A 16318-nucleotide genomic window follows, 5' to 3' on the forward strand; every position below is an offset into this window, starting at 1 on the left:
AAGTGATTAAAATTATCCAACATTTTGCATGTATACTATAAATTTCAGATTAATTAACTTTAATTAACATGCAAACACATAAACATTTTAGACATTTAATTAAAACATCAAAATCCAGTTTTGTTCATGTCCAAGAGGTTTTGTTCACACTTCTTTAAAGAAAGTTAAAAAAAATCAGCATATCTAAAAAATGACTTAAAGGTACTGCTTGATTTAACACTACTTATTTCATATTTGTGAGGCCTTTATTTAGAAAAAAAAGTATAAAATGCATCTCAAGGGCTTTATTTGTTTGATGCTGGGGATTTACAGCGGCCTGTCCTGCAGCAGAGGGCTGTTGTCGATGGCTCCTCGTCTGTTTAGGGAGTTCCAGAGCATCGAAGCTGCAGCGCTGCTGCGAACCCCACTGAGCTGTGGGCCTTCAGATGCAGCTTCCTTTAAAGGATGGTATGGTTTAAGACGCCTGTGCAAAGCAGAAATATAGACGTTATGTTTACACTGATTCATTTTGTAATTCAAGCCTGTAAATTATTTAACAGAACCCCACACAATTAAGAATGTGAATGGGTTGGTCAGTACTCTTGATATGTTGAGACACTGAGTTCTTGAATTTTTTTTCTGCCACAGAAATGAACATAGTCTCCCCAACAAGACAAGTTAACATTTTTTATCTTTTTTTCCTTCGTTTTACCGAGAATAGTTAAAATAGAAGTATTTATAAGAAGGTACCATAAGCATCTATCATTAGCTGTAACACCAACTAGTGGCAAAACATTCACTGTTAGCTTAACTATAACTTTTGACTAAATATTAGCTTTGAATATTAGCTGTTAGCAGTAGACTTGATGCTAACACTCTAGCCATTAGCAGCTAGCAACATAGCTGTTGTTAGCTATACATTAGCTGTTTTGTAACATATTAACTGTTAGCCACATATTAACAGTTAGCAACATATCTATTGTTAGCTATGCATTAGCTCTTTGCACAATGGCGAGATGTTAGCAACATGTTAGCTCTTAGCAACACATTTGCAGTTTGCAATACATTAAGTTGTGGTAAAACATTTCCTTTTAGTCACACACTAGCTTTAGCCATGCATTAGCAGTTAGCAACACAATAGCCATTAACCACATATTTTCTGCTAGCCACACATCAGCTGTAAACAATAACTTTGTTTCTAGCATTTCAGTGGCTGTTAGCCATGCTGCATTTGTACACAGTATTCAAAATGAGTTCAAAGTATGAAAAGTCATCTTGCAGAGTCACAGATTTCAGCTGTTTGCAGGAGGTTGTCATCCATAGCCATATAGAGATCCAGTTTAAAATTGAACAGGGAGTGAGCAACCCTGAGACTCAGCTTCCAACATTTAGATACAAGGAAGCAGATTAGAGCTGATAACTGTCAGTAAAAGACTTTCAGGGCCTGCTGTAACAATGAAGGGCGCCTGTAGTTTTCAGTACTGAGGAAGATGGAGATATGTCTAATTTGAATATGTTCTTATCCATGCAAATTAAAGAAGCTCTGGATGTAAATCTGGGATACTTGATAAAAACCACTGTGGAAAGTTTGAGCAAGAGAAGATGTTGAAGATGACAGTTCCTACTTGTAGGAGTATCCAACAATTCCCACTGTGAGAATCAGTACCAGGACACCCAACAGCATGACGATGGTGCCGGAGGAAGACAAACCTGAGCCTGCAAAAGAGTTTCCATGATCAAGAAACCTGACAGAGTCTCTTATTCACTGGCACATTGCAGGTTTCTTACATACCCAAGTCAACTGTGAATCTGGCAGTGGCAGCAGCTAAACTGACATCATTTGCCATGGAAACGTTGATGCAGTAGTCCCCAGAGGAATTAAAGAAGTGACGCAACACCAACTGGCACTCCTTAGAGGGCTCCAGCAGGTTGCACGCCATGTGAATCGGCTTCAGGCAGTCTGAGTCCAGAATCACACTGCAGACCTCTTTGGGATGACTGGGATGAAGAAAACCCAATAAATGAAAACTTTCTTGAAGTTAAATCCAAGTTTCTTCATGTCCCTAAATTATGGCAAGCCTTCCTTACACACCTTCCTTGGCAGGTCACAGTAATGTCTAAAACATTTGTGTCTTTTCGAGGTGTTGTCATGAGAACATTTTCCATTTGCACAATCTCTACCTTTTCAATGCCCTCTGGAAAAAAATAAAAGATGAGCATCATTTATGGTCATTTCAAACTGAAACAACATAAAAACATTGTTTATTTTTATGTTGTTTCAGTGGATGTTTAAAAATAACTCACCAAAAACTTCAATGCCAGTGCAGAAGGAACCATATCTATATATCACACAGTCATCATCGGATGGTTTATCCTCTGCTTCCCTCTTAGCAACAGCAATGGCTGCAACTCGCCCTGACAGCCTCACTGTTCTCTTTCCATCTGGCCACAACCAAACAGAACAATTAGTTACTTTTTCTTATATGAACGCTTACTCAAAAAACATATAGGTATTTATCTAACTCCAAAAAACCAAAACTTTTACTTCTTACAAGAAAGGAGACATTTTTAGTTTACATTTTTAAGAGTTTAAGCAGGAATCAAACATTGTCTGTAGTGATTTTTTCTTTTATATTTGGATGGATGGATGGATGGATGGATGGATGGATGGATGGATGAATGGATGGATGGATGGATCAGAGGTTCAGTACTTTGCTGTTTTTAACCTTTAGTCAATCAGAAACTTTCTCTCTCCAGTTTTAATCATACTCAGATCGTGGTAACTTACTTGCCGCCATCTTGTTTCCTGTTTGGAGTTTGTTTATTGGGGGTGGAGTCTTTGCTACTGCAGCTTCCTGGTCAGCCTGAACCATGGAGGCAGTGGAGGCTTCTCCTTCAGCGTTGTCCTCCTCAGTGTCTGAGAGAACCATGTTGATGTTCAAATGAGCTGGTTTAGTGGAGATCAATTTGGGAACAGCAGAAACCAGATCGGGAGTTTTCACTTCACACACAGAAAGTTGTTGAATTAGTTTGCATTTTCTAGACAAAAGAAATAATTAAAAACACAACATTCTTGATATACTAGCAAATCTTATGTTTTCATTCCAGGGCACTATTTGGAAATTAGACTGGTTCAAGTCAATTAATCAAATTTCGGTGTCCTGTTCAATATAATGAAAAATATAGTACAGCCTACTGAGATTGTACATTTTAGTCGATTTAAAAAAATTAAAAGCTTGGATGGATGGATGGATGGATGGATGTTTCCACCCTTCACCCGTATAAATTACATGAACCAGCAGCATCGGTTCCTGACCTGTGGTTGCCTGGTCGGCAGTCGGTCCAGTGCTGGAGGTCGGGGGGTTGGATGGCGGGTCGCAGGCCTTATCAGGGATGACCGCCTGGATGACCACCTGCGGTTTGAACGATCCAGAGCTGACGTACGTGTGAGTGACGGTCATCTCTCTGGATATGAGCGCCCCGCTTTCATCGCCAAAGTCCCAGTTGAAGGTGATGTCTGCGTTGCTGAGGTACTGGCTGGGGTCATGGAGGGTCACGGTGAAGGCGATGGCTCGGTTCTGCACGAAGCGCATGTCTCCAGCCACGATGTCATTGACTTGGTCCAGAGAGACGGCGAAGGGGATCTGATCTGAGGAGATCAGACGTTTCAAACTGATGATTATCTTAGTAATTGGTTAATCTATCAATTGTTCTGGTGATTAATCAATTAATCTACTAGTAAATTGACACATTCTGCAGGTTTTTCATTTATTTATTTTACATAATGTTAGAAATAGAATTTTGGGGGGATTAACCAATTAATAATTAAATAACTACATGTACATGTTTCTTTTACTTTTGCCACTTGATTAAACGTACTTCTTTGTAGACACAGTTTCCAGTTCATGATAATATTGTGTGTTGGTGGATTTTGACTTGTTCTTAAACATTCTGCTCAATCTTTTGGGTTTTCTAACATTTTAGTGATCCAAAACACACAATAAAACCAGTTTCCAAACCCAAACATATTAGAAATTGGTGAACATTCCTGAAAAGACAATAAACGAACCAATTTCAATCAACTCTACCAATCCAGCCTGTATTCTGACATTTGAACCCAATCATCAGTGTCAGATTCATCAACAACTCAAAACAGACATAAGGTTCTCTTCTATGACTAGAGTAAATAAATCTTTGATTAGACCTGTATGTAGTCTTACTTTTCTGTTTGTAACTTTTTGTTCAGCTCTAAACTTACCAGTGATGGAAAACTGCGTAGAAGCATATCCCAGAGGAATAAACTTTTCTTTGCTGCGGTAGTGATAGATGACGATGTCCATGGTGTAGGAGCCCAATGGGATGTCATCCGTACTGATGGTCAGAGAGGAGCAGGGCCCGTCTGCTACCTGCCAGTACTGACCTGCAAACCGTCAGGAACATAGAAATCCATCAGCACAGCCTGATCTGCTCATTAACTTCAATCTGACAGAGTTATGTTTGATTGTGCTTGTTTTCTGGGGATATGTAGAGCAAATACAAACTGATTTTTTTCCAGTGGTTTATCCATAAGTTCAATAGAGCTCCACTCACCCCAAGTTTTCCACACAAACACATAAGGCGGCTTCTTGTCATCCTTTACTGGTGTCCCATCTGGAAAAACAGCTTCCCAGTCTGCATCCTTTGTTGGATAAACTGGTTCTGACTTAAAATATTTTGTTCCTGTAAGAAGAAAATGAAAGATGGTTATCTAAATATGCTCTAATTCTTTAGACTACATGTCTAAAAAGAACCTTCAAAAAACAGTCATATGCTCACATATTGTTTTATCAATCAAATCAAAGCAGCTCTTCTGTCTATGCTGCCAAATTACATGAATGGGAAAAGATGCTCTTTATTATTTAATTTCAATAAATATTCATCAAATGCTCGAGCCTTACGCCCTCTGGTGGCCTCTCTAGACATGCCACCCTGCAAATCCCCATCAGTGATTTGGATGTGGAGCAAATTACGCCCATTTTATCTGAAGATTTACTGCATCTACGAGTTAATTTACTAACATGATTTGCAGTTAAAATGTTATTTCATATTTTATTTATGTACTTCTTGGAAAACATAACTATGAGAGACGTATGCAGTATCTGGAAAACTATCCACTCCCCTTAAACAGCTTTTCTTTCTTTCTTTCTTTGGCACTCGAGTATCGAGTATTTTTGACTCAAAAAATTTATACACCCTTGGATTACACATTTACAAAAAAACTCATTTGTTTTCTTTCCCCTTTCATCCAAAACCCCAATAAGTGTGTGTGTGTGTGTGTGTGTGTGTGTGTGTGTGTGTGTGTGTGTGTGTGTGTGTGTGTGTGTGCATGTGTTACCATTGACTACACAGTCTTCAGCCCAGACCACGCTCCCATCAGGCAGAACTTCCTGGTTGTGGGGGAACTCCAGTTCAATGGTGAATGTGACTTTGGCTCCAGTCAGGGTTGGTGAATCATTCCTAACATTGAAGTTCACCTTTCCACCTGAACAGGTAAAAAAATCAGAAGTATTTCTCCATCAGTCCTGCAGATGTGGCTGACAAACATCTGGGACTGTTCAGCACACTGACCTTTCCAGGAGTCTTCATATTTCGGGTCACCTGTTTTCCAGATCGGGTACATTTTAGCGTGCCATGATGGGTAGTGAGTGAAGCGATTTTTAGCCTCTGAAACATGAAGAATCAATACTCTGATCAATAAACTATGGATGATTTATTCAGATCTCCTTAAATTTATTGAGATTTTAACCAACTTTGCATAAAGTGAGTTTGGAATGTTTTATTTTAAGCCAACAGTGAAAACTTGTGGTATAAATCTCTCTCATGTGACGCTAATCTGGGTGTGTGCAGGATTATATTACAGATTAACAGTGTCTGAGGGCAGATTTGGGATAAAATATCCAGCCTGGAAACAGAATCCTGTCTAAATCAAACATTTGATTGGGATTATTAAAGGAACAAGTGGAACAACTCAACAGAAATCAGCTTTTATTCAACATGTTTGAAAGTTTAGTTCAGAGAGATTTAAAAAGAAAAAGGTCAAATTAAAGCAATAATCATTCAATATGATTTTATTCAGATCCATCAATAAATAAATCAATCAAGTTTATTTGTATTATTTTATTTAACATTTCAGCAACAGGGTAGTTCAAGTTAATTTAGTGAATGCATCAAGTTTTTATGCTTTACAACATAAAAACGTTAAATAAAATATCATAAAAACTTAATAGATTCACCAATTGTGAAACCAGTAACAAACATTACATTTGGTCAAGTTCCATCATCAAAATAATCAATACACAACAGATATGTTGTGTATTGATTATGGGTGGAAAACAAACAGGGCAGCATCTTTATCAGATGCAGCTCTTTACTTTGACTAGACCGTTTCAAGACTTCAGTTTTGCTAGATTTGCTGCTGTGATGTGCTTTTACCCCAGAGTCTAGAATACAACATTCCCAGGTCATGTGGCTACAGACCCCTCAGCAGCCACTGTTTTTGTGCTGATATTTTGGTTTTCTCCAGACGTCCACATTGGTTGTCTGATCTGTTCACTGTTCCAGAGGTTTTGCCAATCTTTCAGACACAACATTGCAAACCTGAGAAAGTAGCAATATTATTTTCTCCTGAAAGTCATTCCAAATTTTTTCTCTTTTTCTAATGAGTTGGGATGAATTTGTGATGCCTCATGCTAGCGGTTTAGGTTATCCTGAGTTATTTCTGCAGCTATACACTTAGGCTGTTGGAGGATAATTTCTTCTTCTACTGCTCTCCAATTTGTATTATTTACTGTTATTTAAACTGTTTTGTTTTCTCTACAAACTACACCTAGTCTGACATTTCCTGTTTGTATAGCAAATCAAACGTTCTCCTACTCATATTATTAACTTTTGACTTTTCATGAATATAGAAAGTACATCAGTTCTTTTTGTGTCTCTGCTCTGCAATCCTTCTTGCCAAAGGAAAGTTTTTCTTCTCTGCTGTCGCTGCATGCATGCTCAACAGGAAGAATTTCTATAAAGTCAACAACTTGTCAGAGAATATCTACAAATAATGGGCACAACACAAAATCTTGTCAAGTAAATCTGGTCTACTTTACAGGGAAAACTGAAAATAAAGTAATGTATAAGTAACTTTTCAGCAAGAAATAGGGTCTTGTTTAAGTCAATAATTTCTTGATATTGATTAAAAAATACTAGTTCCTACTAGTTCAGATTATTTTATTTATGGGAAAAATGTCTTGTTTTAAATGAAATAATCTTCCAATGAAACAAAGACTTTTTCATCAATATTAAGGAATTCTTTTCTTAAAACAATCTTATTACCTCTAAGTTCGTTTTTGTGATTTACTGGTAAGATTTGGTGATTTTGCAGTGTAAATAAAGACTTTTCATCATTTATTTAACTTTTTTATGCTCATCCAGCAGCATAAAGTGGTAAATAATTTCCATCTAAATCTATTTTGTGGCCAGCTAAGTTTGCTGGCTGGTAAATTACATTTTGTTAAGTGTAGACATTTCACAAACAGCTTTGATCCGTTGGTAAGATTAACCTTCTGATTTGATTTGTGCGACCCAGCATCTTGTCTCATGCAACATTTTATTTTATTCCTGATAAATTTAATAAAAAGTAAATGATTTTCTGTACTCACTTGCCAAAGTTTGTGAAGTTACAGTGAGAAGCACCAGCAGCAGAACGGACGTCCACATCGTCTCGTCCCCCGTGAAACGGCCCCTGAAGAACCAGGAGGCAGAGAAAGACGGCCTTTATAAGCTCTGAGGTTTTAGCTGCAGAAGCACCTGCCTTCCTGCTGCTCCTCCCCTCTAGATTTAACAATGCTTTGTTTCATTGTGATTGGATTACACTGCAAAAACACAAAATCTCACCAAGTATTCTTGATCTAGTTTCTAGTCTATTCTAGTGCAAATATTTTACCGCACTTAAAATAAGACAGAACTAATTTACAAGTAACTTTTCAGCAAAATATGAGAGTTTATTTTGAATCATTTCTTAATATTGATGAAAAAGTATTATTGCCACTGGCAAATTATTTCATTTATGATATTTTTCCAATGTTATAATGAAATAATCTGCCTCTGGAACTAATAGTTTTTCATCAATTTTAGTTAATTATTGACTTAAAACAAGTTCTTATACCTCTCTGAAAAACTACTAGTAAGTTAGTTTTGTTTTATTTAAACTGTACTATGATATTTGCACTAGAAACTGGACCAAAAATACTGGTGAGATTTTGTGTTTTTGCAGTGTATTTGCTGTCCTGTCATCATCTTTGGATGGACTGTACTGAAACTAATTTTGTTGTACATCTGCACAATAACAATAAAAACATTTTTGATTCTGATTCTGAAAACCATCAAGCAAATATCCATTAAATACATTGATCAATGCTCCAGTTATTATTAATTAATGGCAGGAATTTAGCCTTGATTTAAAGAATTTTGAATTTCAGTTATTTTGAAAACCTGAGTTTCAAAACTTAAAAAAAAACAGTGAAAAGTAGCTCTACAAATGACTCCTGCAATCTGAATACATCATTTGTCTGCTACAGATTTTTATCTGCATAAAATTTTGACTTCCACTTCATCATTATGAGCTACTTTTTATTTGTCTAGCTAATAATATCCATGTAATATGTGACTATAACATAGCAAAACATGAAAATATATGAGACATCTTTTGGATTGCTTTCTTTATCTATAAAAATCACAACATTTTGTTTCACAATAATAAGCAGATATATATATAATATATATAACGGTGTGTTTAAGTCAGAATTTTCCTTGCATGCATACCAGTAGACTATAAAATCCTTTCCTCTGAAGTTGTCTGACCCACTTTCCTAATTGTGCCCAGATTTACTCTGAAGTTTTCTTCAGACTGCCAGTGAAAAGCTTAATTCTCTATACTTTAATTCATGCTTTCTTTCTTGGAGAAAATTAGACCGTCTGTAGATTCAGGCATACAGCAGGAGTTTTTTTTTACTTTATTTTACCAGAACAATAAGTTACACATGACCTCAAGGAGCAAAAAAACGATGGAAGGAATGCAACAGTTAATGAGGATTATTGAGCCACTTGTGACTCTTTAAATTCATCCGGCTTTATTCCAAACCCCGATACTTTAAAGTCACAATTTTAAGCTTTCTATTGTCTCCGTATCATATGGCAAACCGCAGTCCTGTTTAAACAATGTATGCATTCACAGTAAATCCTGCTCAGATGTGGCTCCTGTCAATCTGTTGAGCAATTTCTGACATCTGCAGAAATCTATCGATCTGCCGCTCCACTTCCTGGTGTAGCTAGTTTTCATTTTCACTGCTAAATGAGGCAGCATTACACTGCTAAGCAAAGTTTTGTAAATGTTCTGGTAAAAAGCATTACAAAGTTATCTGTTTGCGAACCTCTTATTACAAAAAAGCGGAGATGGAAACTAATTAGAATATTTAAAATAACAGCAAGAGTCTGCACTACGATGGTGTACTAGGGGCATTTTAGAAAAAAAGGAGTAAATATCCACCAAAAAATCTTTTATAGAAAAAATCTATGAAGTTGCTGAGTTTTAGAAGTCAAAATTTTGCTAGAGAAAACTCAGAAATCTTTTTGATTAATCTCAGAGAAAATTTGAAAATTTTCTGAGTTTCAAAAGCTGAAAATCTTTTAATCTTTTGGAGAAAAAAATGGCTACTATTTTTCCAGAAACTTTCTGAGATTAATTTGAAAATTTTTTATTTCTTTTTAGAATTTTTTTTAACTTTTTGAACTCAGAAATGTCCTTGTTTTTTCTAGAATTCTTTTTGGTTAATCTTAAAATTTCAAATTTTTTTGTTTTAGAATTTTTTTTTTTTTACTTTTTAAACTCCTTGTCTTTTTTTTTTTTTTATTTCTTTTTGGTTAATCTTAAAATTTCAGATTTTTTTCTGGGACACTTTTGACTTTGCAAACGCAGAAATTTCCATGTATTTTTCTGGAAAATTTCTCAGCTTAATCTAACAACTTCTGATGTTTTTCTGGCAAATGTTTTGACTTTAACAATTTCAGAATGTTACTGTAGGTTTATAAGGAAGAATGGACTAAAATTTCAGTAAACAAAAGGTTACCAAAAACATTTGACCAAAATCATAAAGTCTAAAATGTCATACAGTATATTGAGACCTTCAAACGTCATGAATAAGAATTCTTAAAATGCATGAGTCAGTTATTAATTCCCTTTTGTCAACAAATGGAGCTGAATGTCTAACTTTTTTTGTTAAAACAAACAAATGTACAATAACTGAATCGCCAGCTTTGATTTTTTGCGAAATTTATCTGCAGGATATCAATATGTTCAACAGGGGGCGCTGTGAGACGCTTAACGCCGTCAAGGAGCTCAGAAGGAGAGCAGCTCCAGTTTGATTGGAAGAAGTGGTACATCAACAAAAAAAAGATGGCCGAAGTGATAGAGCTGCACAAATTAAAGGTTGGTTTTGCCTTTAAATATGAATTTTATTTTTAATTGTTGGGTTTACTAGTGGAGAACAGCTGTTGGCTACCGAACAATATCCCGGAGTTACGGCTAAATAATAGTTTTAAAGAGATAAACGGATCTTCCGGGGACGAGGACTCCTACCGGCGTGTGTTCAATGAGCGGCAGCTAGCTCAGTTAGCCCGGCTGGAGACGAATAAATGTACAAGTACACTGATTTAAATTAATCAGTAACAAAATACGCAACATTTTTCTTGGAGTCTAAACAATTAAACTCAGAGATAAACATTAGTACTAATAAATATTCTGCCTATCTCGATCTATTCATAAGAATACAAGTCCACGCATTTTCAAAAATACACTCTGATTTATTTAAACCGCTTCAGAAATATCTATCTATCTATCTATAAAATTTCTGGCATATTTAAGAGTGTTTGTGATTCAAAACTTCAATTTTTGCAGGGTTTATATAGTTTTTCTATAAGGTTTGTTAGAATCAGAATACATTTTTATATTAGATGGCTCAAGGTAGAGTTTGTGCTCATATTTTGCCAACTCATCTCAGCCTGACTGTGTTTGAAGCTTGCAAAGAACACATACATATTTAAACATTGTGTATTATAATATGTTTTTTGTGCAAAAGTATTTTTGATCAGTTATGGAGATTTTAAAACAGGCAAAAATCTCTCCTATAACTTATTTACAGTGGATAAGAAAGACTGTTATTACCAGGTCAATGTGAATAGTAATTTTTTGGATTGATGTTAAAGGGGTGGTTGTAAAAATAAGTTTATTTTTCTACCCACTCCTTTGAACGATTAAATATACTTTACCACTGCGCTTCTTTTGCTTGTTTTTGTTTACCATTCATTTTTTTATATATAACTTTCTTTTTCTTTCATTACACTACGAACAATAAAGACCAGGGGAAATGTAACGGGTTGTGTTTGTTTGTGCTGTGCAGCTTGCAGAACTGAGGCAGGAGTGTGAAGCCCGAGGTCTGGAGACCAAGGGGAACAAAGGAGACCTGATCGCCCGACTCCAGGCCTACCTGGAGGAGCACGGTGAGGCTCAGTGCTGCTCAAACACCTAGATTTCCCACCTGCAAAGGTGTTTACTGGGTTACAACTAGAAAACATGGCTTTGCAATACTACTGTTCAATTTTTTGAGGGGTGAGTTACGGTAAATCTCATGTGATGTAAGATTATATAAAACATTTTGTTTGTTACTCATAGAAAAATTAAGATTCACCTTAAGTAAGATAAGTTTACAACTCAAATGTAAGAGACACAATATCTACCAGATTAACAGTAAGAGTTACTACGTACTGTACAAATACTTTGTATTTCCTGTCTTCTATGGTATCCCATCACTAAAACTTGCTAATATTCCTGCTTCTTTGTGTTGAAAATGTTTTTCTTTCACATTTTGAACAACAGAAGAAGATGTGGATGTCGATGATGTGCTGGCTGAGGATTCTGTGGTAAAAGAACTGTTCCTTTACTTCACATTTCATACTACTGTGGTGTAAGTTTGTTAAATATTAAGGTTCGTATTTTATTTTCAGGACTTCGGTAAAGTGGAGAGCTCCGACACCATTAAAGTGGATAATGGTTCTGAAGTGATTGAGAGTGAGCCGTAAGTGTTTCCTAAATCTGTTGGCAATGTTCATTGGATTCTGGTTTCCTTCTTTTCCAAAGGTTCAAACAAAATGGCTTTTATTATCTTTGCCTTCTACGATAAGGAAGAAACATGTTGTTTTATTTGTAATATATTATAATTTTTTATTAAAACTTTCTTGAAAACATGCTTTTTTAGTAATTCTAATTAATTTTTTTCAGGCCTGCTGAGAAGAAGGTGGTGAAAATAAGCCCTCCCTTATCTGCCAGCGAAGTACGTCTGACTTGTTTTCTCCTAAAGTAGATCAATATTTCCTTTTCTTTTTCATTTTTGAAATTAGACACACCTTTTTTCCATAAGTGAACATCTGCTGCTGATAGACTCTGTCCAACTGACTAAATATTACAGTAACGTGGAAAAATGCAAGTTTATAACATTTTGCATATGCAGGGCAACTGGAAAGTATTCACAGTGGTTCACTTTTTCCATATTTTGTTACATTACAACCTAATTCCAAACTGCATTGAATTCATCTCTTTCCTCAAAATTCTACACACTAATTATGACAATGTGGAAACATTTTGTTGAGTGTTACTGCACCTAAACAGTCCTATGAATTATGAATATCTCATTGGACTAGGATGACATATTCTCCTGACTGGCACTTCCAGTTGTTTAATTTCCTGTAGCTTTATTTCAGCTCGTTTGCATGTCACAGTGAAACCTTCAGTGAAAGAGAGAAAACTAAATGTGTTTAACATCTACCGTTTTTTGAGCAGAGACTACAGAAAAGAGCTGAGCGTTTCAACCTTCCAGCATCAGCCGAGAGCAAGAAGGCCATACGTGCAGCAAGGTTGACCTCTGATTCACCTTGTTCTTCTTTTCTGTCATTTCTTTCACAAGACAAAGTGTTGGGATTTTGGAAAATTTAAAATAAATGACAGGAACAAACAATTTCATCTAAGATCCTTGAGATGATGTTGTTGCATTAAACTTGCCGAGCATCTAAATTATCTAAAGGTCACAACATTGTTTGTATTTGTAAGGAAGGAAACTGTTGATCCTTTATGTCATGCTGAGTTTATTTTCCGTTGTTTTCCTGCAGGTTTGGAGCGCCCTCCGATTCTTCAAGCCCCTCTCCAGGTACGTCATCGTCCTCACCAGTAGCTTAACGCATAGAAAACACTAAAACTCTTTTCTTTACTCAGGATTTATTATATTTAAACCAAACTGAACTTTTTTGTGCTAGCAGTGTTTCAGCTGATAAAAGCAGTAGCTTAAGATCTTTTAGAAACAGAACAGCATCACCTTCAGTTCTCCTCATCTTATTCATAGAGTATTAATTCACAGCAGATGTCATCTAAAGGCAATCTCTAAGATAGACAAGTCCGAGAATCCCATTCCGTCCAGAATCTGATGGGATCTAATATTGAAATTACTGAAGAGATTTGGTTTGTTTTAATTTTTCAGTATTGATGTTTCATCATCATAGAAAATCTTGTTATGGTTGAAGTGTTATGTGATAGTAGGTGATTATTTCACAACCCCTTTTAAACATTTCCTCAGTGTTTTCTATAAAACTGGAAAAGCGGCTGATGTTGAGTCTCTTCATTGGTTTAATGAGAGTTTTGATGAACCTCTTTGTCTCATTTTCCTGAATCCAGAAGCTAAAAGCTGTGAGTTCAGAGTTTAATGGAGGCAAATGATTATTTTCTTTCTTCTTCTTGTCTTGTGAACAGGGGTTGTGGCAAACAGCAAAGCTGGCGTGAGTTTTTCAGAAATTACTCTTTCTTTTTAAACTTTCTTTTTTTATTTCTCTTTCTTTCCTTCCTTTTTCAATGTTTCTTTCTACTTTCTTCTTTATTTCTTTTGGTCTTTCTTTCCTTCATTTACTCTATCTTCTTTAATTTCCTTTTATTACTTCTCTTAGTTCTTTTCTCTGTTTTCCTTCCATTCTTTCTTTCTTGGCCTCTGTCTTTCTTTCGCTCTTTCTTTTTCTTTCTCTCCCTCTTTTCCTCCAGCTGCTGCCGTTTGTCTGACGGGTTTGTGTGTTTCAGGTGAGCGTTGACGTCCTGAAGAAACGAGCGGAAAGATTCGGCATGAACGTCTCATCAGTTTCACAGAAGGTGACAAACTTTGTTCCTAAACTTATTTACTTCCAAACTTCTCTGGGTTTGGCATTTTCAGTGGATCTGAAAGTTTACTCACCTCTGTTCAATGTGACATTTATCCGTGATTGCTTAAGAGAATCTGTTGGATAATATGACATCAAAAATGTAAAAACAGAAACTTTAATAACCGGATTATCTCACAGTTTTACTCATTCACAACATTCAGTCTATTTGGGTTTCACAGCTTTTCGTTGTTTTTATTCAGATTGTGGAAGATGAAAAGCTGAAAAAGAGAAAGGAGAGGTTTGGGATCTTAACAAGCGCTCCGTTGGCTGCAGGAGACGATGTCGAGGTAACGTCCATGTTTCACTCATCATTAGAAATCACTAATTCAGCTTCTTAATAATGCTTCTGCTTGTTTGCTTTTCTCTGCAGGCAAAGAAAATGAAACGTGCGGAAAGATTCGGAAAAGTTTAAAAAAATGTTTGTTTTTGTAGTGGATTTTTTTTTGTTGTTGTTTTTTTAAAGGCTGTTCAACAGACTTTTGGGGATAAAATAATCAGTAACTGGATTTTTGTTAATCAAAAGTACACTTAAATAAAGGATCATATCTGAGGGTTAGACTGTTTTCCTGGGAGCCTAAAAGCTCCATATTTATCTGTTTCTACTTCTTATGAAAACTTACAAGAACAGACCAACTTTCTGACTTTTTTTTTTAAATTAGCTTCAATAATGATGGAGCAATAAACATTTTATTTCCTACAGCTACTTCATACCCCAATAATGAACAATCCTGCTGCCTAGCAACCTGGATGATGACAGGAGATATATCAAGCATTTACTGTGCAGCCTTGGCTCTGTTAAAAGTCGATTTCTGTCTGTTTGAGGTAAATTAAGGTGTTGTACTTTATGACATCAATGTAGCTGAATTACAACTTAAATCAAAACAGACATTCAAATGTTTTGGGGGGTTTTTTTGTTCATTGCTGGAAAATTTTCATTTTTCTATTTGTTTAGGAAACCAGATATTTCCTTGAACTTTTTTTTATTTGAATTTATTTGTACTTTTGATTCAACACACAGCCTTTTAATTTGTTGTTATCCTTTTGAGGGATACCATCATAATACTGCTTCAGGTTATCTGTCCATTTTATAACGTTTTGAAATTTAAAATAAATTGTTTTCAATTTTTTGACTCCTGTCTGTTGTGTTTCTTGTTCTTTTCTGTATGAATTGCTAAATACTGGTAAAATTGCCATTTAGATTTATGAAGTACCATAAATCTAAATGGCAAAAGATCTGAAACATTTGCATGGAGAAAAAAAAACCTAATTGATTTTACTCTGTGAAACACTAATTGCCTGTTTTTTATGATGAGTTGCTGATGCGCTCTTGGAGTAAATTTGACGGTTTAGACATGGTTCTGTGTTTTATCCATGGAGAAATGTGGATAACACTTCTTACTGGTGTTTACTGAAGTTCCAATACATTAAAAGATATTTATTTTTAAGCTGAGAAAGAACAGGAAACTGAACAAAATAAAATGTGATTGATGTTGTTAATCCTTGATTTAACAGGATGGTAAATTATATTTTAAAATAGGGCCAGGATGGAAATAATTTGAAAACTGTATTTACTCTGAATATCTTAATTTGATATTTAAATGTTTCAATCATGTAAATTATTTTTAAAGGAACATTTTGGAGGGCGATTACTTTTATAGCACTGCATTTTAAATTTTAAATGCAGGAAGAGATGTAAATAGGTGCTGGTACACCTTACTGCTAAAGGTAAATGGAAGCCTGTATATTCATACAAACATAAACAAATCTAAAAGACTACAAGAAACGATACAAAACTAACGGATGTGTAAATTGCATCAAACTTTTAAGTACTTTTAACAAGATTAATATGTATTTTTATACAGCTGGACATGAAATAAAGACGCACCTTTAAATTAAGCACATAATGCTTTCGTTGTTTATTTTAGCCAGAATCTTGAAAGTTTCTGTGCCGTGTTTTTGTGCTTTGCTGGAATGTAACTGAGTTTTGGAGACACCTGCTGTTCGTCGGCGGAACTGCTCCGCT

General features: G+C 35.5%; 2 protein-coding genes across 2 annotated transcripts; one reads left to right on the top strand and one right to left on the bottom strand.

Moving 5' to 3' along the window:
- Positions 1–81: 81 nt before the first annotated feature.
- Positions 82–7750, bottom strand: pmelb (premelanosome protein b). The gene is made up of 12 exons (XM_028011496.1): positions 7668–7750; positions 5587–5682; positions 5354–5500; positions 4570–4698; positions 4238–4399; positions 3296–3628; positions 2768–2980; positions 2284–2421; positions 2072–2174; positions 1772–1977; positions 1605–1695; positions 82–463 (listed from the first exon to the last, which is right to left on the bottom strand). Exons 1-12 carry the CDS (start codon positions 7723–7725, stop codon positions 307–309), a joined length of 1833 nt encoding a protein of 610 aa, XP_027867297.1. The 5' UTR covers positions 7726–7750; the 3' UTR covers positions 82–306.
- Positions 7751–10357: 2607 nt separating this feature from the next.
- On the top strand, positions 10358–15425 carry sarnp (SAP domain containing ribonucleoprotein). Its single transcript, XM_028011707.1, has 11 exons — positions 10358–10492; positions 11463–11562; positions 11939–11982; positions 12067–12137; positions 12341–12392; positions 12899–12972; positions 13225–13262; positions 13859–13884; positions 14177–14245; positions 14496–14582; positions 14666–15425. The coding sequence occupies exons 1-11, from the start codon at positions 10460–10462 to the stop codon at positions 14705–14707; spliced, it is 636 nt and encodes a 211-aa protein (XP_027867508.1). The 5' UTR covers positions 10358–10459; the 3' UTR covers positions 14708–15425.
- The last annotated feature ends 893 nt before the right edge of the window (positions 15426–16318 follow it).

The sequence above is a fragment of the Xiphophorus couchianus genome, chromosome 24, assembly GCF_001444195.1.
Source record: "Xiphophorus couchianus chromosome 24, X_couchianus-1.0, whole genome shotgun sequence".
NCBI lineage: Eukaryota > Metazoa > Chordata > Actinopteri > Cyprinodontiformes > Poeciliidae > Xiphophorus > Xiphophorus couchianus.

What these genes read in the sequence shown, in the direction of transcription:
- pmelb (XM_028011496.1), bottom strand. Translation starts at nt 7,725, where the DNA reads ATGTGGACGTCCGTTCTGCTGCTGGTGCTTCTCACTGTAACTTCACAA. An exon ending in AGGAAACAAGATGGCGGCAA is followed by an intron (nt 2,422 to 2,767) that starts GTAAGTTACCAC and finishes GGTTGTGGCCAG; the next exon opens with ATGGAAAGAGAACAGTGAGG. An exon ending in ACTGTGACCTGCCAAGGAAG is followed by an intron (nt 1,978 to 2,071) that starts GTGTGTAAGGAA and finishes TCTTCATCCCAG; the next exon opens with TCATCCCAAAGAGGTCTGCA.
- sarnp (XM_028011707.1), top strand. Translation starts at nt 10,460, where the DNA reads ATGGCCGAAGTGATAGAGCTGCACAAATTAAAG. An exon ending in TTCTTCAAGCCCCTCTCCAG is followed by an intron (nt 13,263 to 13,858) that starts GTACGTCATCGT and finishes TCTTGTGAACAG; the next exon opens with GGGTTGTGGCAAACAGCAAA. An exon ending in TCTCATCAGTTTCACAGAAG is followed by an intron (nt 14,246 to 14,495) that starts GTGACAAACTTT and finishes GTTTTTATTCAG; the next exon opens with ATTGTGGAAGATGAAAAGCT.